Source organism: Pipistrellus kuhlii, unplaced genomic scaffold (assembly GCF_014108245.1).
Source record: "Pipistrellus kuhlii isolate mPipKuh1 unplaced genomic scaffold, mPipKuh1.p scaffold_m20_p_5, whole genome shotgun sequence".
Classification (NCBI taxonomy): domain Eukaryota; kingdom Metazoa; phylum Chordata; class Mammalia; order Chiroptera; family Vespertilionidae; genus Pipistrellus; species Pipistrellus kuhlii.
In genome coordinates this window covers 46,191,995-46,214,407 of record NW_023425551.1, presented here as the reverse complement: position 1 = coordinate 46,214,407, position 22,413 = coordinate 46,191,995, and the positions used below count along the sequence as shown (strand labels likewise).

General features: G+C 38.1%; 1 protein-coding gene across 12 annotated transcripts in view; it reads right to left on the bottom strand.

Annotated features, from left to right (window-relative positions):
- LOC118705318 (synaptotagmin binding cytoplasmic RNA interacting protein) overlaps window positions 1-22,130 on the bottom strand; it is a 30,743-nt gene extending 8,613 nt beyond the window's left edge. For 3 of the 12 annotated variants that reach the window (XM_036413889.2, XM_036413891.2, XM_045573280.1), the window contains exons 1-10: window positions 21,260-21,282; window positions 20,459-20,618; window positions 19,616-19,734; window positions 19,385-19,513; window positions 16,078-16,191; window positions 15,803-15,979; window positions 7,216-7,351; window positions 5,314-5,519; window positions 2,732-2,881; window positions 2,310-2,431 (exon numbers count right to left, since the gene is read on the bottom strand). In XM_036413889.2, the coding sequence (XP_036269782.1) occupies window positions 2,310-2,431; window positions 2,732-2,881; window positions 5,314-5,519; window positions 7,216-7,351; window positions 15,803-15,979; window positions 16,078-16,191; window positions 19,385-19,513; window positions 19,616-19,734; window positions 20,459-20,606 (1,301 nt within the window). In that variant the 5' untranslated portion in view covers window positions 20,607-20,618; window positions 21,260-21,282. Of the gene's footprint in view, window positions 1-2,309; window positions 2,432-2,731; window positions 2,882-5,313; window positions 5,520-7,215; window positions 7,352-15,802; window positions 15,980-16,077; window positions 16,192-19,384; window positions 19,514-19,615; window positions 19,735-20,458; window positions 20,619-21,259; window positions 21,284-21,991 lie in introns of those variants that run through there. The other 9 variants (XM_036413900.2, XM_036413894.2, XM_036413897.2 and 6 more) reach the window with 6 other exon arrangements.
- Window positions 22,131-22,413: the final 283 nt, after the last annotated feature.

Genomic DNA, 22,413 nt, shown 5'->3' with positions numbered 1-22,413 from the left:
AATTTCAGCACTACAAATATCCTTTTTATTAAAATAAAAATTCCACTTAAAATAAGCTCTGATGCCCTCTGGAAAAAAATCTTTGTGGCTAGATCTAGGTTATCACTACTATTTAATGGCAAACCATATGCAGCTATGAGGAGAAAAAGAAAAGCTAAAACAACCAAACCTATAATTTTTAGTTTCAAAGTTATTTAAGAGAAAACATTAAAAAAAAAATCAGCACATGCTTAGATACCATCTAAAAAAGCTAAATATCCTTAATATTCCAATTCATGTTCCCAATAGTACAATTTTACATAGTTCTTTACAACTCAGAAGCATTTATCATTTTATTTCAACCCCTGATAATCCCAAAAATGAGTAAAAAATACTTCATGAGAATAATTGACTCTTGATTATGTTTATTATGTATTTTACACTCAATTAATTAAGGTCCTGTTCCAACTGAATTATTTAAAAATGTTACTCTTGTTTATTTTGTTGTACTGTGATGAATGTCTTAACAATTGATAAATTACCTAGGGATAATTTTACTCCCAGGGGACATTTGGTAAGGTCTAAAGACATTTTTAGCTGTCACAATTTAGGGGAGGTGTTACTGATATCTAGTGGGAAGAGGCCAAGGATCCTATGGTGCACAAGACAGCCCTCATAAACAAAAATTAACCAGTACAAAATGTAAATAATTGTAGTATAAACTAAAAGCCTGATATAGTGAATAAGAGTGATAACCCTGCAGCAAGAATGCCTTGGTTCAAATCCAGTTTCACTACTTGTAGTTGTGTAGATTAACCTCGGGCAAATTGACCTCTGTGCTTGTTTCCTCATCTCAAACTGGGTGACAGAGTACTCAACTCACAAGAACACAATGAAGAGTAAATAGGAATGTGTGCTGTAGTTCTTAAGTTAATTTAAAAAACCAGTTAATGACTACAGCAAGTTAAAGTGCAAGCATAACAGGCAGTCAATCCCTTTTGACCTGTTCTCCTTTTCAAATATTACAGACATACTGACATTCCCCACCTTACTTTGTATTTAATATCACCCTCCATTTATCTAGTCATAACTGTAACAGTTGTAATCAGACATTAATCTAGTCTCCTACACTTATATTCTGCCACTATGCCAATAAACCAAAAGCAGTTTACTTATCTTCTGAAGAAAATATGTAAGTTTTTTTCACTGTATAGAGTATACTCGGGGGTTTGAAAAATAGAGCATTAGCTCCCCCCTTGAAAATCTTACTCTTTGCTGTTTATTTTATATTACCCCCAAGTATAAAGAACATGTTTCCTTAGTTCTAGAACAAATATAGATAATTTAGATAACCGTGGTATAAGGCATCTTACATAATTTAATCTGATCCCATTTTAAAACTGAATACTGAAGCTCAGAATTTGCCAATTTGCATAACTGCACAACCAGCTGCAGAAATAGATATGTAAGTAGAAGCTTCCTAACCCTTCTTTTGTATCCACATAGGGCAATGGACAGAATACTGGCCTGATAATGATTATTATTCTTGCTTCAAATAGAAATTACCCACTTTCTATAAATCAACTCGAGGTCCAATGCACGAAATTCGTGCAAGAATAGGCTTTTGCAGCCCAACTTCCATCTGGAAGTTCGTTCCGCTATTCAGTCATTCAGTTGATTTGCATATTATGCTTTTATTATTAAGATTATTATAGATTACAACCAATATTTTTATAATTACAAACTACTTTCTTACCCAGGTAAGTTTCCTTCACTGTCTTAATAAGCAAATATCCTTTTATAGGTGTTCTAAAAAGATCCAATATAAATTACAGATTTTCTCACCTTAATAACTGTTTGCTTATTTAACTACACTATTTCATTTTTCAAAGCCCACATACAATATGAAATCTTTGGGGTAGCAACAAGCACTAAGTATTGGTAAAGAAGCCTGCTTCTTCTAGTACAAAGGTGGAGACTTAATATTCCCTTCCTCTGAGAAAAGATTCTCCACCCTTTTAATAAAATATATTAAGACTTCTGGACAGCTAATACTTAAACATATTCAGGTACACATTTTGTAAAATATAGTAAGGAAGACTTTCACTTATATAAATTCCAATTATTTAGAGTTATGATTATTTTCACATTATGGTCACTAGTAAGAGCTAAAATAAACATTTCTTGAGATTCTTGGCATTTCTCTGCCTCAAAGCTTTCAAGTACGTCTTCTTTAAAAGGTAAAAACATGTTACAGATCTAATAGGTTTGAGCAACACCTCTTATTCATCAGTTACTCTACAACAATTAAAATTTATACTTTTACTTACATTTGATTCTTTGCTGCTTGCCTCTGAGCTTTTCTCTCTTTCCTTTTCTGATCTGGTGGCTTAGCAAAAACAATTTCAATATTTTCTCCTTCCAAGTCTTTGCCATTCATTTCTTCCATAGCCTTAAAAAAATTAGATAGTCATCAATATGAGGCCTTCAAAACAATTATGATCCATTTAAATTAAAAAATCATTTACCATTAACATTAAAAAGATTACTAAATAGGTTAGATTTTATTTAAAGATCCAGCTCTTCAACTGATTGTCTTTTTACTTAGTTTAGTGAATTACACAATTTGCTAAGGACAATAAATTATGTACAGATTACCTGATGAGTTTTTCTTCCATTTTTAAAAAATATTCTGATTCTAGGATAAAAGTCTACTCTAGATGCCTGTATTAATTGCCCCACAGTTATTTACCTTGACAGCACCATCTCGCTCATCAAAATGAATAAAAGCATAATCTTTTAGTTTCTTCACTCGTTCCAGTTTCCCAAACTGACTAAATGCCTTTTCTAAAATCTCTTCTGTTACAGTATTGGCAAGGTTGCGTACAAACAGCACTTTTACCTGAAATTTAAGAAAAAAACAAACTTCTTGTATATTTCTGAAAAGTTCAATTTTCAAAATGCTACCACCCATCCTGCAAAGTTAACTTTAGTCACAACCCATTAGAAGAATATAAAAAATATTTTTAAAAGACTTATGTTTTCAACTCATTTGGGTATATACCAAGGAACTTGACTACTGTGCAAAAAAACTGTACATCTCACCAAAGAACATATACAGAAGCCAAATAGGCATATGATGAGATGCTCAACATCATGTCATTAGGGAATTATAAATTAAAACAGTGAGATACCATTACACACTTACTATAATGGCCAAAATCCAAAACTTTATTACCACCAAATGCTGTTGAGGATATGAAGAAACAGGAACATTGTTGGTGGGAAGACAAAATAGAATAGCCAATTTGCAGAGCAGCTACTTAGAAAACTAAGCATACTTTTACCATATGAACCTGCAAATTACACTCATAATTTACGCAAATGAGTTGAAACCACATCCACACAAAAACATGCATGTAGACATGTACAGCAGCTTTATTCCTAATTGCCAAAATCTGTAAACAAGAAATCCTTTTGTAGGTGAATGGATAAACTGTTGTATATTCAGATAATGAAATATTATTCAGTGTTAAGAGAAATGAGCCAAGCCATGAAAACATGGAGAAAACCTTAAATGTATATACCTAAAAGAAGGTAAGCTTAAAAGCTACATACTATATGAGTCCAACTACCATATATGACAATTATATTTTTAATAATTGCCAGTAGTTAGAAGGGAGGAAAGAATGAATAGGCAGACCAAGGAGATTCCTAAGGCAGTGAAATTATTCTGTATGATACTACAGTGGTAAATATAGTCATTCATTTGTTAAACCCGAAGAATGTACAAACACCAAGAGCAAATTCTAATGCAACCTATGGACTTTGAGTTATAAAAGACCACATACTCACTAAATTAGTAATTATTTTGCAACCAAATGGAAGTGGTTATGTCCTAACAATGTGAATACCATGCCCTCTGAGATGGCTGATGACCATTTAACAATTAACAGTTAGTCAAAACTAAGTAAGACCTGCTTTTAAAATCTCCTTAGCTATACGGGAGAGTGAGTCCTCAAAATATTAAGATAAATTCTTTCAATCCTGGAAGCTCTTAACAGTATAATTATTAAATGTGATCTTTTTAGCTAAGGAACATTATCACTTGCTTCTAAAATACTTGAAATAGCATCCATATTTCTTTATCTGAAGTGCTAACCCATTGAGAACTTAATAGCCAGAGGAAAAAAGAATCCTAGGTAACTTCTGTCCTCTAAACCACTTATCCTTTCTTAATATTCACAGTTCTGGCATTTTACTAGTGTCTTGATTTTAGGGAGATTCTTAAAAGACAAAGGGTACACCTTAACCGGTTTGGCTCAGTGGATATAGCGTCGGTCTGTGGACTGAAGAGTCCCAGGTTCGATTCCAGTCAAAGGCAAGTACCTTGTAGAAGGCACATCCCCAGTAGGGGCCGTGCAGGAGGCAGCTGATCGATGTTTCTAACTACCAGTATATCCCTCACCCACCCTCTTGATAAAAAAAAATTAAATAAATAAATAAATATTAAAAAAAAATAAAAAAATATATATATATATATATATACACGTTTTAAAAAAGACAAAGGGTACAATAACCTATCTGCAAAGTACATTACTGAATAAAGGATTAATTCAAGAGATGTTGGTTCTCATGTCTCAACTGACTGCTGAAGCAAGATACCTAATAATAGCTAAACCTTGTAACTGCAGCAGCTCTGCTAGAGCCAATACAGTTCACTATTTTTAGGAGTAGGACTTCTGACCAAAAACCATGTAAACTAATGGCACCATTCTCAAAAACTCAAGGAAATTACTCTTAGAACCCACACAAAAGTGGAAGTAAACTGCCCTAGCTGGTTTGGCTCAGTGGACAGAGCATCAGCCTGCAGACTGAAAAGTCCCAGGCTCGACTGCAATGAGGGGCACATGCCTGGGTTGCAGGCTTGATCCCCATTATGGGACGTGCAGGAGGCAGCCCAATCAATGGTTCTCTCATCATTGATGTTTCTCTCTCTCTTTCCCTCTCCCTTCCTCTCTGAAATCAAAGATACATTAAAAAAAAGTGGAAGTAAACTATTTCCACAGCCATGTAAGCCAACTACTTCATCATGAACGTGACAACTACACAGTTATGACCAAGTGCTCCATGAACAAATTTCTATACTCACTTTTCATGTATGATACTTATTCTTAATAAAGAACACTTCTTTAAAAAAAAAATAGTTTAAATAAAGTACACAATAATTTTATAAGTCATTCCTCTCCCACCCTCTCCTATCTCTAAAACCTTTCCCCCCACCCCCAATTACCAACCCCTTTAAAAAAATGTTTTAAAATTGACTGTCATTACCTTTGCCATAACTTCAGGATCAGGATCTTCTATAGGATCGGCCCATTCAACAGTTCCAACATTTCCCCAAACCTTGACTTTACCACTCATTAACCTACGCCTTGCCTGAGCAGCTGTTTTGTGATCCTCATATTCAAGAAAACAAAAGCCTCTGTTTTTTTTCTTGTCGTCTGGTTGATGGTATAAAATGACGTCTGTAAGACCCTCTGAAAGTAACCATTCCAGAGAAATTAGATAAAATAATAAGTAGATCAAGTGATTTATTTTTCTAATAATACATGAATATCAAAATTTTTTTTTAAAAAATCACTTATCTTTATATGGGACTCACCAGATAATTTACCTTTGCAGAACACTTTATAAGTGTTCAAAAATATGTGTGTGTGTGTGTGTGTGTGTGTATAATTAGAGATAAGGACAAATCTGCTTCCATTAATGAGGCATAAAATCTTTACATAGCTGCTTTAGGAAAATGGCAGTATGAGTCAGATATGGTTACATTTTTCTTATACAAATATACACCTCAATTTTCTAAAATTACTCTTTTCTAGCCTCAGATATTGATTAGCTTTTTTTTTTTTTTAAAAAAAGGAAATAGGATATATTAATTATTACATATGAATTTCAAGCCGAATCCGGTTTGGCTCAATGGATAGAGCGTTGGCCTGTGGACTGAAAGGTCCCAGGTTTGATTCTGGTCAAGGGCATGTACCTTGGGGTATGCAAGAGGCAGCTGATCGACGATTCTCTCTCATCGATGTTTCTAACTCTCTATCCCTCTCTCTTCTTCTCTGTAAAAAAAAAAAAAATCAATAAAATATATATATTTTTTAAATTTTCCCCCCCAAAAGTTCCTAGAGACTAATAGACTGATAATTTGTTCAACATTCTAGGTAGACAAAAATGTTAATGAAAACACCCAGTCATTTGGATTATAAAAAATTGCTTTACAGCTCTAAGAAATAGTACAATACTGATAATGTATAATCTCTGCTTATAGCAAGAGTTTCTATATAATAAAAGCCTAATATGCAAATTGTCCCCTGCAGCAGGAGCTCAACCAGGGGACAGGGCCAGTTGGCCAACTGCCCAAGACCCACTTACCCTTCCCCAACCCAGTGGGGGGAAGGTAGGCCCCAGCCCGCAGCCACTAGAAACCCTACCCATGTGCAAATTTCATGCACTGGGCCTCTAGTTATTCCTATAATGTGGAAAAGTCAAATCGTTACACATCTAACAACTCTACTAAGAGTGTCAACTACCAAAAATAAATAAAATAAAAATGCTACCACAAGAAAAAAAAAAAAAAAAGTGTCAACTACCACCTAAAAATGAATACAAACACGCAAAGAAATATAACTTTCCAAAACAAGATGTACAACCATGATTCATTCTGCAGATAGTTCAAATCCCAGTTACATTCCTTAGTTCAAATCCCAGTTACATTCCTTAGTAACTACATAACATTCAGCAAATTATTTCCCTAAACGCTTTGTACCTGTTTTCCTTATCTGAAAATGTCACCTATCTCACCTTGGCCAGTATGGCTCAGTGGACAGAACACTGGCCCCTCGCAAGGAAGGGTGATGGGTTAGATTCCTGGTCAAAAGCACGTACCTGGGTTGCAGGTTCAATACCCAACACGTGCAGGAGACAACCAATCGATGTGTCTCTCTCACACTGATGTTTCTCCTCCCTCCTCAGTCCCTTCTTTAAAAAAATGGAAAAAATATCCTCTATTGAGGATAAAATAAAAAATAAAAAGTTACCTATCTCATATGGTTATAGTGAGAATACAATGAGTCGATAACTGAAGTGTTTAACACAGTGTTTGTCACATAGAAGTATGCAATTACCTTCAGTATTAAAAGTTGCATCTCCTTCCAAATAAATCCAACTTACCTGTTACTTTGCTAAATTCTTCAAGAATCTGTTCCTTGGTTTTACTCTTAGGAATAGAGCCCACAAAAAGCCTATTGTTGGCAACCGAGATGCAGACACCAATGTGTTTTCCAGAACGAATTTCATGATTATTATACTGAAAGGGGAAAAAGTACACCAGTTTTTAAAATACTCATAATATTCAGTAGTGTTCATTGTAGAAAGATATGTACCTCCCATACACAAACACAAAGTCTTGTTTTTAAACAAGTTAAAATGTCAACACTATGTTTCTCAAGAATTTGTCCTTTAAAAAGTAGTTATACCCAACAGGCATGGCTCAATGGATGAGCATCGACCTATAAACCAGGGACAGATATGAAGATTATACTGCTAAAACACAATTAACAATTTTTGAATTAATGCAAAAAAAAACTGTCAAGACCTTGAAATTTGGAACTCAAGTCTAAAAGGGAGAATCTTGTTAGTCTGAATCCAACTCTACTCCCCACCCCCAGTTCAATTTTAATAAGCCTGCAATAAAGTTGAAGGAAAAATAACTAAACAGATTATAGTAAAAGCATAGTAGTAACTACAAAACTATGGCAAAAAATAAACTTAATCTTCTCGTAACCATATCCTATAGAAGAGTGAAATATTACAGAGATAAAACCCAATCGTCAGTGACAAATATACCAATCCGTGTTAATTACCAACCAAAGTTCAAAAGTACATATTCAAGTTATCTGGAAAAGTGGATTATATATATTACATAGTAAAAACCACATCAAAATTTCAAGGTAGTAATAATGGTGCCAGAGGCAAAAATAATTATTGATTAATCCTCCTCCACATCTTGCCTCAATATCTACCTTAATTGACATACAAGTGAAGCTATACAAACTAAAGAATCAACATGAATTTTCATATAATTTATTGACCAGCATGGTGGCAAAAATAAAACCACTCTTCTCTCCCTATTATATTATCCCCATTCTTAAATAACAGGTATATAAAAAGCATGCATTAAAACAGAAAACATCTCTCCCTATCCCTTTCCCCATCTCCAGATACTTAAATTTTAACATAATGCTCAAACACCCTTTCTTCAGTTCATAACAGTTATACTTCCAAACTCACCACTCCATTCACTCTACACAAGTCTGTGGTCATTATGACCCCAGGATTCTCTCTTCTTATTCCAGAGACATTTTCCCCCCAAATAATTTTTTGCCTATTGAAAAAAAAAAAACTCTCTCAAAGGCTTCCCATTACCAAAAAGATAAAGTTCAAATAACTGCACATTTTAAGTCCATCCTAAAATGCCTTAATCTCCACAATCTTAGCTATTTACATACTTTCCGGCGTATAAGACTTTTGAAACGAAAGAAAGTCAACCGAAAATCGAGGGCAAAAGACCAAAATTGCACAAAATTACCTGCAGATCTTAACAGCAAAGTAAGTCTTTTCTTTGAAGTGGGGGGTAATCTTATACAGCGAATATAGGCCTAAACCTATGTTTTAACTGTAAAATTAGGGGGTCATCTTATACGCCGGAAAATACAGTAATTTCTCAAACAACTTTCATCCTAACCAAGCCTCTGAATAAAATGCTTTTCCTGAAACATCCACCATCCAAACTCCTCTGCATACTTGTAGATTTGAGCTCAACCATCAGAATACCCTACATACCTAAATCCTATAAAGGTCAACAAAAGCACTCTTGTATTTTAACACAGACCAACTGTTCTCAACAGGAGTGACTTTTTTACTCCCAGGATATTTAACAATGTCTAGAGACTATTTTGGTTGTCAACTAGGATTGGGAGAGTTGCTGCTGGTATTTAGTGGACAGGTAGAGGTCAGAGATATTACTAAACATATTGCTGGATAGCCCAGCATTAAGAATTATCTGCTCCATGAGGCTGAAAAATCATGGCACAGACCGTTCTCACAGTATTTACATTATATTTATACCAAAAACCTCTTGAAAGTAGAAATATATGGGTTATCTGCAAATAGTAGTTATGGCTGAATCCATCATTGCATGAGATTATAGAGAAGCAGACTACAATATCCTATTTCATAAATAAGTTCACCTAAGTTTTCAACTATGTATATTTCCTAGATTTTTATAATCTAGTATCAAATAGGTTAGTGCAAATCAATGGCTTTCAATTTGGTCATTTCATCTTTTTTAACTCCAGGAGTTTACAAAAACAATTCAAATACAAAAAAAAAAAAGGGGGGGGGGGAGTGTTTAAAGGGAGAAACAGGAATTATTTTGAAGATGACAGGATTTGGTATAGCTTTCCCTTTTATTTTTTGTTCCCCAAATGTTCTAAGAGCAGGAACTGTTTAAGAAAATACTTGTGCATGGTTTTAATTTTATTTAAAAAATTTTAATTACTGGTTATACCACTTCCATCAATATCTACAATGCTGCTTCAAAGTAGTAATGTTCCTATTATTATGGACAGAAGAAAAAGTTCTTCCCTCCCCCAACTAATTATCATGAGCCCTGCTTTGTTTAATCAAGGCAGTGTGGGCAAAGGTATGTTAAGGATGGCTATTGTCTCTGAACAATATAAATGACATGAAGATTTAGCAGGATTTATAAAATAAACTGTAACTCTTCATGTTATTTTACTTAAAAAAAAAAAAAAAAAAAAAAAAAAAAAAGACTTACTATGACAGCTAGCCTATAGAGCACATGTGTCAAACACAAGGCCCGCGGGCCAAATCCGTCCCGCCAGGCCTTGCAATGTGGCCCGCACCGCGCTGTCATCACTGCACTCCGCTGCGTTTCCATCACAATGACAGTTTGACTGTTCAGTAAACCATTCAGCCCGCGATTTAGGCTGGATTTTAGATTTTGGCCCCTTCTCTGATTGAGTTCGACACCCCTACTATAGAGTAAACTGGCTCTCCAGTGAAATTAAGTCACTAAGAAACAAAAATTCTCTGAGCATATTGTTCAAGTAAAGCAAAGGTATTAGAAATAAACATTTCTTTAAACAATGTCCAATTTCCCACACACAGATTAAACATGCCCTTTCACATATATACATATATATGAATTGCTTAACTTTTCTAATTTTTCAGATTTAAAGACCAATCCACTTAAATTCAAAAATAAACTTCACATCCCAGCTGGATGACAGTGAGTTAGATAGTAGAAAGGCATTACAAAAATCTCTCCTTAAGAGAGATTCTAATTTGCTGATAAAATCTAATTCTCAAGTATTAGTATATCAGGACACTATGATGGTCTCAATTTTTAAAAAGTGAGTTCTTTCTAAACTCTTCTAGAAAAATGGGCACTGATTTTAAGTTTTAGAATCTAGCTTTCAGATCCAGTACCACAGTGAGGTGACGAAATAAAATAAAGATCAATTTTGAACATTTATCAATGCAGTTTCAGTATTTCAAACACCAAAACAGTTGTACGGTCTGGAACGTTTCTATCATCTAGGCTCAAAATAATAAGTAATTTTTTCCTATCCTCATAATCAGTTACAAATCCCCAGAAATTTAGCAATCTCAGATTTGGAATCTGATCTAGAAGTGGATGCCCAGTCTTAAACTCTTCTTATAGCAGCAAAGCCATTACCTGCAAGCTTTTCTACTTTATTTTTAAATATTTAATTATAAAGTCTTCTTTACACACTTAACCAAAATTTATTTCACCAAAAATTCTACAGTAACTCTATTTCCTCCCCCAAATGACAGCACTTCATTTATCTGCACACAATGCTGAAGACTCAATTGTTCTCTATATGCTCGATTAATAATCACTCCTTCGCCAAAACCGGTTTGGCTCAGTGGATAGAGCCTCGGCCTGTTAACTAAAAGGGCCCGGGTTCGATTTCAGTCAAGGGCATGTACCTTGGTTGTGGGCACATCCCAGTAGGGGGTGTGCAAGAGGCAGCTGATCGATGATTCTCTCTCATCGATGTTTCTAACTCTCTATCCCTCTCCCTTCCTCTCTGTAAAAAAAATCAATAAATATATATATATATATAATCACTCCTTCCCTGATATTGGCAAACTAAAGTGCCCCTTATAGTGTCACCAAATAGTGACACCCATATAACATAATATTGTAGGTGCAGACTGAGACTGATTTTATACTAAGCTGGAGACTATTACTAACCTTCCATTTCTAGACACCATGCCTCTATAACATGTAGTCTATGATTACCTTAGCTTATTTGGCAACTAAACCACACTGCTGACTCACACTACAGCTTCAATGTGATATTAGTTGTATACAACTTGTCTTTTGTCCTCACTCAATTCCATCTTGCTGGTGTGAACTATCTGTCCACCAAAAATCTTTTGAGATCCTGATATTGTCATCCAGGCCTTTTATCACTTCATGCAGACTCAAGTCACCAAACATGTCAAGAGCAGTCGAACTATGCCCTCATTTGCATCACTGGAAAAAAAAAAATTAGAACCAACGATACATGATTAACTATCATTTCTCCCTTCAAAATCTTTAATCTCTCCTTCATATTGTTGACTCTCTCCTGGCTTTTGTTTTCTTCACCCAAACATCCTTCACTGTTCTGCCACTTATTTCATGCTACCCATACCATGGCTCAACATTTTAATTGTACCATGCAACTTAATCCAGCAGTCATGACTAATGCTTTCTGGCACTGACTTTATACAACTTTCATCTCCTTCTTTCCACTAAACCACTGCTTTAACTAGACTCACTATTTCCTTCATCATCTTGATCAAGCCCCTTTATCACAAAGCCTTCTCTAAGCAATATATCCCTTCATCCTTCAGTTAACTTGTATGCCCATAATAAAAATTTTCATGGTAAGTCCACTAAATATTTGCTAAATTGCTACTAAAATATTTTTGTGGAGCTATCTTGTCAGCTGCATTCATCAAAATGACTGTGCACATGTTATAGTAGTATACAACCACTTTGGTAAATAAAACCATCAGTAGCTATAAAACCATAAATTTTAATATACAAATAGAGATCAACCATTACAGTGTTTGTACACTGGCATTATTAGTATTTTCAGCAGGATTTTTCCATTACATGGGTTACCAGACACCATTACCTAAAAGATAACTCATTAAGGATATAAAATGACAATATTAATACAAATAAGTAATGCAATAAATACAAGAGTAAACTCTTAGAGAACTCACAACTATAAACCTACTTTTTGCCCACCCCGTATAGGACGGTAATGGGCAAATTTGCTAAATTTTAGGTCACGCCAGTGACCTTAAGTTCCAATCCTAGCAGCATACCACAAATACATATACACACTTGCCTGCTCTTCCTCCTAATCTTTGCGACAATGCCAACCACTATATATACATACAAATATTCCCCAGGGGGTGAGGGGAAAAGCTTCACCACCACCACCACCATCCCTCATTCTTAACAATCCCCTTGACTGAAGGTAGCACAGAATAAATAACTGCAAATGGAAACTAAAAAATCTTTCAATAGCAAAATGGCCCACAGCTAATACAGGAATAATATAAATTCTAAGGGTCATAAATAATGGATTAAATGACACTGGCTTGCCAGTCAGGTTATTTATCCAGGACCTATTGCATAGTGGCAATGTACTAAATGACAGGGAACATAGTCCTGGCCAATGTGGCTCAGTTCGTTAAGCACCAACTTGTACACTGAAAAGTCGATAGTTCAATTCCCAGTCAGGAAAAGTAGTGTGTGCAGGAGGCAGCTGATTAATGTTTCTCTCACATCAATGTCTCTCTTTCTCTCTCTCCCTCCCTTTCTCTAAAATCAGTAAAAAATTATTTTTTAAAATACAGAAATGTCATGAAATACGGGGGGGGGGGGGGGGGGGAGGACTTCTAATGATGAGACATAAGCAAATAACTTATACAATCAAGAAATAATTTTTAAGTACATTTAGCATTTTATTTTATCAAGTTCATAAATAATGTCATCATGGGGCAGCTGGGTGCTTGGTGCTCAAAAGTCAAAAAAGGCCTTCTAAGACGACTAGATAAGAAGGTAGCAGTTGTGATAACTGGTTGAAGTGTTAGAAAACAGGACACCAGAAGGTAATCTTGAGATGCAAATAGAGCTTATGGGCAGGACAAAAATGGCAAAGTATAGATGGAAGGATAATAAAGAGTAAAAGGAGAAAGGTTAAGAAAAAACTTAAGACAGAACCTCTTTTGGAAACCATTATTAGAGTTTTCAGCATGGGAATGTTTGTGATATAATCTATGCTGCTGAATGGTTAAAACTGTAATACAGAGCAGTGAGACTAAGCAGGAGGATTCTTTAAATAGTACCTTAGACTATGACAGCAGCAAAGCTACTGTTGGCTTAATTTGTTATATCTAGTTAACAATAGGCACTCCTAAGCAAACCTAGTATCAAACTAAAGCAATATAACCTCCGTAAGCCACCCAGCCTATTTACTCTTCTGCAAAATGAAAATAAGTCCATGTACCTTGAAGAATGGGTTGAGGTAGAACCCTATATAATAAAAGCCTAATATGTTAAGCGTTCAATTGTCTGTTCAACCAATCAAAGTGTGATTTGCTAATGATATGTTAAGGCCACTCAACTGCTTGCTATGATGTACATTGACCACCAGGGGGCAGACACTCCCACCATTAAGTTTTGCTTGCTGCTGGGGGTCCAGCCTATCAGGATCCAGACTGAGCAAAACTGGCTGGACATGCTGGTGGGGTCCCTTAGGCCTGACTTGCAACCTTCTCACAAACTGGGACCTCCTTGGGGGATGTCCAAGAACCAGTGTTTTGGCCCAATCCCGCAGGCCAGGCCGAGAGACCTGGGCCTCTAGTTTCAAGATAAAAATGGAGCACCTAGCACAGCTCCTATGCCTTAAAAAGCATTCAGGTGGTAGCTATTATTCACCTTTCCACAAATTTAATTCTAAATTATCATCATTTGGGGATGAATTTTTTATTCCCTAAAATCCAAGGCATCAGATATTGGCTGAAAATGAGGTCATTTAAGTTTGCAATTGCTTCTAACTGCATGCCTCTTCAGCAATTAAAGTCTAACCCATTTTTACAAATAATTCAGATGCAAATTTAAAATCTACAATGCTTTTAATCTGTGGAGGAAAATAATTGCTGAATCACTCTAAAACTGGTTTGTCTCAGTGGATAGAGCATTGGCCTTCAGACTGAGGGTCCGTCCCAGGTTCAATTCTGGTCAAGGGCACATGCCCAAGTTGCAGGCTCAATCCCCAGTAAGGGGTGTGCAGGAGGCAGCTGATCAATGATTTTCTCTCATCATTGATGTTTCCTATCTCTCCCTCTCCCTTCCTCTCTGAAATCAGTAACACTCACACGCACACCTACACACACCCCAACCTCATCCAAATCAACTTGTATTTTATATTTTAGAATTTTTAATTTCCTCAAAAGTCTAGTCTCTTCTTTTACTGCTAAATTAAGGCAAATTTCTCAATTTTATTATCACCATAATCTTAGTCACATTGAAGTGTCTTTTATAAAAAAGCAATGATATGTTCAATTCATCCCAGTAGATATATACCACTATCACAAAGAATGTATTTTAAAAGCATCAAAATAAAATGCCAATCCTCCTATCCATCAGACAGTAATAAAAAATAAGTATGACCCAGCCAGTGTGGCTCAGTGGTGGAACGTTGACCTAAGAACCAGGAGATCACAGACGGTTCAATTACATGAGGCACATGCCCAGGTTGCGGACCTGATCCACAGTGTGGGACGTGTAGAAGGCAGCCAATCAAAGATTCTCTCTCATTAATGTTTCTATTGCTCTGTCTCCCTTCCTCTAAAATTCAATAAAAACATTTCCTTAAAAAAATTAACCCTTAGCACCTTCAACTATCAAATATAGGAATTTCACAGAACTTAATAAAACTAGTTTGAAGGAGAGTTATATAAGCCATAATTTAAAACATTAAAATTCTTTTTTAAAGTTAGAAACATTGCCGAAACCGGTTTGGCTCAATGGATAGAGTGTCGGTCAGCTTGGGGACTGAAGGACCCGGGTTTGATTCGGGTCAAGGGCATGTACCTTGGTTGCGGGCATATCCTCAGTAGGGGATGTGCAAAAGGCAGCTGATTGATGACTCTCTCTCATCAATGTTTCTAACTATCTCTCCCCCTTCCTCTCTGTACAAAATCAATAAAATATATTTTTAAAAAATAAAAATAAAAAAAATAAAAGTTAGAACCACCACAAGGTCCTCGACTAGTAACTTGTATTTTTAAATCAAGCATTGCCACTCATCACAAAATCATTTTATTTCATAAACTAGAAATTTATCATCACAATGTTTTTGTGAAATTTTTGAAAAAGGGATGGCCAACTCTGGGAGTCCTACCTACTACAGTTATTTTCTTAAACTTTAACCTTCCTATAAATTATAAACAGTAATCACTAAGCCAGATGTTTCATAGAACCAGGAATTCTACCATACTACCATATACAATAGATCCTGAGTCTGATCAACTAACTACATGTGCAAAGAATAAAAGACAGGCACAGCCAGAAAAAAAAAATATGGCTTTAAGGATACTGCATGTGAAGAATGAAGGGGGCGGGGAGGAGACTTACCAGTTTAACAGCCTCCTGAGCTGCTTCTTTTGCACAAAAAGTGACAAACGCATAACCTCTATTGAGACCTGTGAGTGGATCCATCATTAGACGAAGATCCCATATAGGTCCAGCTTTCTCAAATAATGGAACAAGTTCATCCTCAAATAGATCTCTTGGGATCTTCCCCACAAAAATCTGTAAATTAAATATGAAGTAAAAACCATGAGAGTTCCTTTAGGAAACCAGACACTTGTCCATTTACCACAAAAAGTACAAGTTTTTAGTTTCTTTACCTCAGTGCCAACAGAAGGCTGCTGACCTGAATAAACGGAATCTGGAGGTGGTCCCCCATATTTCCTCTGTCCAGTGGTCACATCAAGTGTGTAGCCTGTTCTTTCCAAGAGTGCCTTAAAGAATTCAAATGTCATTAATACATTTAATTCACAAGACCACACTTTCATATAGCAGTTAAAATTTGAAATAAATCTTGTTCAAATTTTCCTCTTTAACTTGGCAACATTCCTACAAATAGGTTTCTGGTATCAGTTTTAGAATTTCTCCTTTAATATACACTTGTAATAGCCCTAATTTGTAGTGAAAAATCTCAAGATCCTGTTCAAATTATTTGCTGGTCTCTAATTATTAAGTGTGCTTAGTGAACAACAAGAAACATATTAATCCACACAACAACTTCCAAGGCATGGTATACGTATTCTAATACCTCCTAAAAAATGACTGTACTGCCCTGACTAGTTAGCTCAGTTGCTTAGGAGCATTGTCCCGATATGCCAAGTTGTAGGTTCCATCTCCAATCAGGGCACATAAAGCAGCAGTCAATGGAAGCATCAATGAGAGCAATAGAATCTTTAAAAATAAAAATAGGCTGAGTTTAATTCGCCCCTGAGGGAGAAGATGAATAAATTACATCTCCCAAATCTGGATCTCTTATCCAATAAATTCTCTATATCCCACACTCCTAGTACACATTGCCATTGTGGGCATGTCGCCAATCTTTATAGAAATTACACTCCTCAAACTAATTAGTTAAGTCCAGAAACTTAGGAGCTACAGGAAAAACAAACTTATTTATTTTTACACTCAATACTTCACAGAATAGCATGGGTCTTTCAGAAAAAAGTAAAAAAGCCAAATGACTTTGAAAACCTTATAAAATTTTAATAGTTTAAAATAACTTCTACATTTTATCTCTCTGAAAGTGAACTGTTAAAATTTACACTCATATTTACTTAGAGCATTAGAAGTTTCTCTTCATCCCTTATTATAAGCAAAAGTACTAGGAAAGTGGTAGTCCATGGTTACCCTAAGGAAAAAACCAAGAATTATTCCCCTTCACCATCTCAAACCGAAAAGCACAAAACCAGTTTTCCAAATAAAACCAATCTGATAATTAGCTAATAAGTTGTGAAATAAAAACACAACAGGCACATAACTTAGCAAAATTCTGTTCCATAATTTGAGATCACTTGTCTCTGAAAATGACCAGACACATTTAAACATTTTCTACTCAAAGAACATTAAGTGAAGAAATACTGTAAATGACGAAAACTCCTCTATTCCTAAACTTTAAAAAAGCACTAAATATTTTAAGCAGTCTTTTTCTATTATACCCAAATGTTTGCTTGAGGGTGCAACATTGGGTTAGTAACAAAAATAAACTCAAACCTATTACTATCACATAAACTAAACCATTAACTGGCTCATCTTCCCTTTTTTTTCCATATGTAATCCTTGTGCTTCTTATACCTTAATTTTTATATATGACCCAAATAATACCTTTTATGTCAATCCCTAAAAACAAAAAGGAAAAATTTATTCCTTATTAAACCACCTATAAAAATGCTTTTGCCTTCTCACAATTTAAGCTACAGTAACACTTTAAGCTACTCCCTTCCAAAGATAGAACTAAAAGTCATACAAATTGCACTCGAAACTTTTTATAAAATTTTAATAAGTCTAACTCCCAATGTAGACTTAATTACATTGGTAAAATTTCTATGGAAAAGTTAGATTTACAGTTCTAACACAATTCACTGACAGCTAGACCTGTGAAAGCCTCAAATTTATGGATGCCCTTAACCACTAACTCCATATTCAAAGCTTCATTCTTCCCACACCATTAACCACCACCTAACACCTATACTGTTTTAATAACTGATTTTCTTAAACCATAACTCTTCGTTCAAGAGCACTGGCACATTATTGATATGAGAAAATGCTAAGTAACTGATTTACTATCTGAAAAGGGATTTACTATCGGGGAAAGGGAGGGAGGAAGAGACTGAACATAAACTGTGCACCTATGGATGAGGACAATGGGGGATGGGGAGGGGGCGGAGGGTGGGGTGGGAACCTGGTGGAGGGGGGAAGAAATGAGGAACCTTTGTAATAATACGAACAATAAAGATAAATTAAAAAAAAAAAAAAAAAAAAAAGAACACCAGGTAAGCCCCGACAGTGTTGCAGTGGTGGAGTGTTTGTTGACCTATGAATCAGGAGGTCCTGGTTGGATTCTGGATCAGGGCACATGCCTCTGTTTCAGGCTCTATCCCCATAGGGGCGTGCAAGAGGTAGCCAATCAGCCGAAACCGGTTTGGCTCAGTGGATAGAGCGTCGGTCTGCAGGTTGAAGGTTCCGAGGTTTGATTCCGGTCAAGGGCATGTACATTGGTTGTGGGCACATCCCTGGTGAGGGGTGTTCCTAGGAGGCAGCTGGTCGATGTTTCTTTCTCATCGACGTTTCTAGCTCTCTATCCCTTACCCTTCCTCTCTATGGAAAATCAATAAAATACATATTAAATTTAAAAAAAAAAAGAGGTAGCCAATCAATGGTTCATCATAGATGTTTCTACCTCTCTCCCTCTGAAATAAATATTTTTTAATGAAATCAATAAAATTAAAAAGCAAAAGAACACCAGATTAAAACTAGTATGATCACCACACCCACACAAAAATCAAAACCTAAATGACTTTGAGGACATTTACTATTTTATAGGACCTTAAAAAAAAATCCTCCCACTCCTAGCCTGTTTTCTCACTTTCATTTCCATGCTGCTTTTAGGAATGAACAAATTAGTCATGATAACAAAGGGGGTTAAAGGCAGTATTAAAATTCTAAATACATTACATTTGAGGGCTTGAGAATCCTAAGAGAAGGAGTCAACTGCTAAATGTGCACTCTCCATCAGCCTGGGCTGAACTGATCCCATTCCGTTTTGGTTCCTGCAAGTCAGTAAACTGGACTTGCAGATTTTCAAAAACCATCCAAAATATGGTGGATAGATTTTTTTTCAATCTTTTATTTAGAATACCAATAGCATCAGTATAGCTGGGAAACAAACAAACAAAAAAAACAACCCACAACCTTAAGAACAGCAAATTGTTTTAAGAAACCAACAGTTAAAAGGCAGAAAACTTTCAAAAATAGTAATTAGGAAAAAAATGCAAATTATCTCATGGTCATTAATTTTCAATTAACTTAAAAAAAAACCTCATTTCACATCCACAGAATATTTAGCAAAGCTATACAATAGTTAAAAGAACTTTAAAACTGAAGGGAGCGAAGTACTTTTTTAAGACATACCTTAATTTTTGCCTCATCTGGTCCTTTGCTAGAATCCGCTACTTTGGTCCCCTGTTTTTCTCTCTGCCTATAAGTCTTCATGACTCCACATAAAAAGGCACTTTTGTTCTGAAAAGTAATTTTCCAATTCTATTTAATTATGCCATCTGTATCTTATTAAATCAAACTTAAACTACATCAAAACTACTCAATATTTTTATTCTTTTCATGCTGACATTAAATTAGTATTACCTGAACATGAGAGAGATCACTGTCTTTAAACTGCTGAAGAACTGCCAATGCCCCGTCTTCATTGAATTCCTTTAAAGCTTCGATAGCTCTTTCATCTAAATCACTATGTGCAACCAGCCCTGGAGAAGAAAAAAACTTAATTAGTTGTCCACTTTTAGTATTTTTGGAAAGATCTTTTTTAAAGAAAATACCAGATTTACCAATAAAAGCAGCATGTGTGCCAACTAAGTATTCTTCCATTCCTCTTACAATCTACTTAATGACAAACACATACTTTAGCCATTCTGAAACTGCACTCTGAACTAAAGAAGCCCTCTCAACCACACTTACAATAATGACTCAATTTCTTTTAGACCTTGTTCTCAAAGTCAGTTCTGAATACTAAGTATTTCTACAATAAATATACAAATCCTAAAATCAACCAACAAAAAACCAAGGCTGACAACTGAACCTCTACCCATTTCAAATAGCCACTAGAAAAAGCAAAAGCCACACCAATACAGACAACCAGTCTAAAGTTACCAAATTAATTAGGAAGAATCCTACTATAAAAATACCCCCAAAAGTCACATGGCCTGTTCCCAACAGTTAGCAGCTGTTGCTACCATCATATACTTATCCATCTGGCCAGCCAGCCTTTACCTCCTAACCTTTCTATCTTCCTTCCCTCCCTCTACTAGGTACAGTACACCTTAACCTCTACTTCACAACTATCACAACAAGGCAAAGCAAAACTCCAGTTCCCACACTTATTGGAAACCACAAAAAGTTGCTATTTTAGCTCAAAGCCAGAAATCCAATAGAAAAATTTCATAATATAATTTTGCAAGTGTTAGTTCTTACCTGCAACGTAAATTTCATCTAGTTTTTCAGCAACTTTCTGTGGTAAACCAGCATCAAGCAATGTCTGAAAATTTTCTGAATGGATAACTGCAGAAGTAGTATCCATGGGCTCTTCAGTACCATTTCCATTAACATGTTCTGTAGCCATGTTTCCAGAGATCTGTTCAAACGCAATAAGCAAAATTAAACTAGGATCTTCAAAAAAGGGTAGAGGACAAAAATGAGAGCCCCAATCTTTCCTTTCTCTACCAAGTTCTACACCAGCCTGCGCCTCCCTTTAAAGAAGCCTTCAAGTCACTTATCGCCTGACAAGCCTGATGATGAGCGAGGGGAGGGAAAAAAAAAAAAAAAAAAGATTCACTTGTTCTTCCTTAGCACCACCCCTGGCTCACCTGCTAACACTCCCTAGGAAAAACGACATTACAAATGGAGCCCAATCAGCTGAGGACCAGCCAGCGCGCCACATGCAGCTGTGCCCGTACAGAGAATGAGGTGCGTGCGGGTCAGGCAGCAAAAGCCCGGCCTCTCCCTCTCCAAGGTAAACCCCCAAGAGCGCGCTTTTCCCGCCTGCCGCTTACGGATCGGTATAACCACAGCTAGCAGCGAAGAACAAAGCGCTCACACCAGACACCTTCCCACCCTCCACCCCGTCTCTCCCCACCCTTCACCCCCGCGCCCCAGAGCCCGCCCCCGGCTCCACACCCAGAGTGGCAGCCTCACCGCTCAGGGCAACAGGAGCCCATGAGGAACACGTGCTCCGCGCCTTCAAATGTCCTACAACTTCCTCCAACGGAAACCCACCGAGGAGTCAGCCCCAGGCCAAAGACGACCGTCCACCGGCTTCCCAACATCAACCCGAAGCCGCGGGTCCGAGTTCCCGGAAAGCATCAGCAGCAGCACAACCTCTCACCCCTCTCAACACCGATGCCGCGTCGGCGACAGGCCACCGGACCTCCCCGCCCCCCTCCCCCACCACCGTGACACATGGCTCCCTCCGCCCCGGCGGCCGCCGGCGACCCCGGGCCGCCCGCCCGCCCGCCCCTCCCCGGGCCGCACGGCCGCGGCGGCGCCCGGCCAGCCGTCCCACCCCCGGGCCGCACGGCCGCGGCGGCGCCCGGCCAGCCGTCCCACCCCCGGGCCAGGGCCGACACCCCGGCGGCGGCGTTCCGCGAACTGCCCGCCGGCCCGGCCGCGGGACGGCACCGGCTCCTCTCCGCCCACTCCCGCGCCGCGGCCGCGGCCACGACGGCACCAACGCCGCCGCCGCCGCTCGCGGTCCGCGCGGTCACGGGAGCGTCGCCGCAGACAAAGCCCGGACGGCGGCGGCACATGGAGCGGAGGAAGTGGCGGCGCGGGCCGCGGCCTGCTCCCCGGCAGCCCCGGCCAACCAACGTGCTCCTGTCCTCCTTGGAATCCATTTTCCAGAAAAGCCGGTTTCTCCCCCCCCCCCCCCACGCCGCCCTCCCCCAGCCCCGCTCCACAATGTCACACGGAGCACCCCCCCTCCCGGACCCGGCTCCTGGCGGTCGTTACCTCCCCGTTGGGCTGCGGCGGAAGAATCCTGTCCGAGGAGATGGGGTCGCGGGAAACGCGTGCTCGCTGCTCCCTGTGTCCAGCGCGAGTGGAGCTGTTGTAAAATGGCGGCCGAAGCTCACGCCGCTGGCAGCAAACCCGATCCAGTTCCACTCGCCTCCGAGCGCGCTCCCCGTGCGCGCGCGCCCCCGCGTGACCCCCCCTTCCCGGCCCTCCCTCCCCTCCTGGCGCGTCCGCTCCTCTCACTCACTCCCTCAGCCCCTGCCCTCCTCCAGCTCCTCCTTCTTCTCCCCCGACCACTGCCGCCGCCGCCGCCGCCGCCACCGGCCTCCGTCCGCCTTCTCCCCTCAGCCTTCCTTCCTTCTTCCCTCCCTGCTCCTTCCCCCACCGCTCCCGCTCCCGCTCCCGTCCGCGGCCGTTCG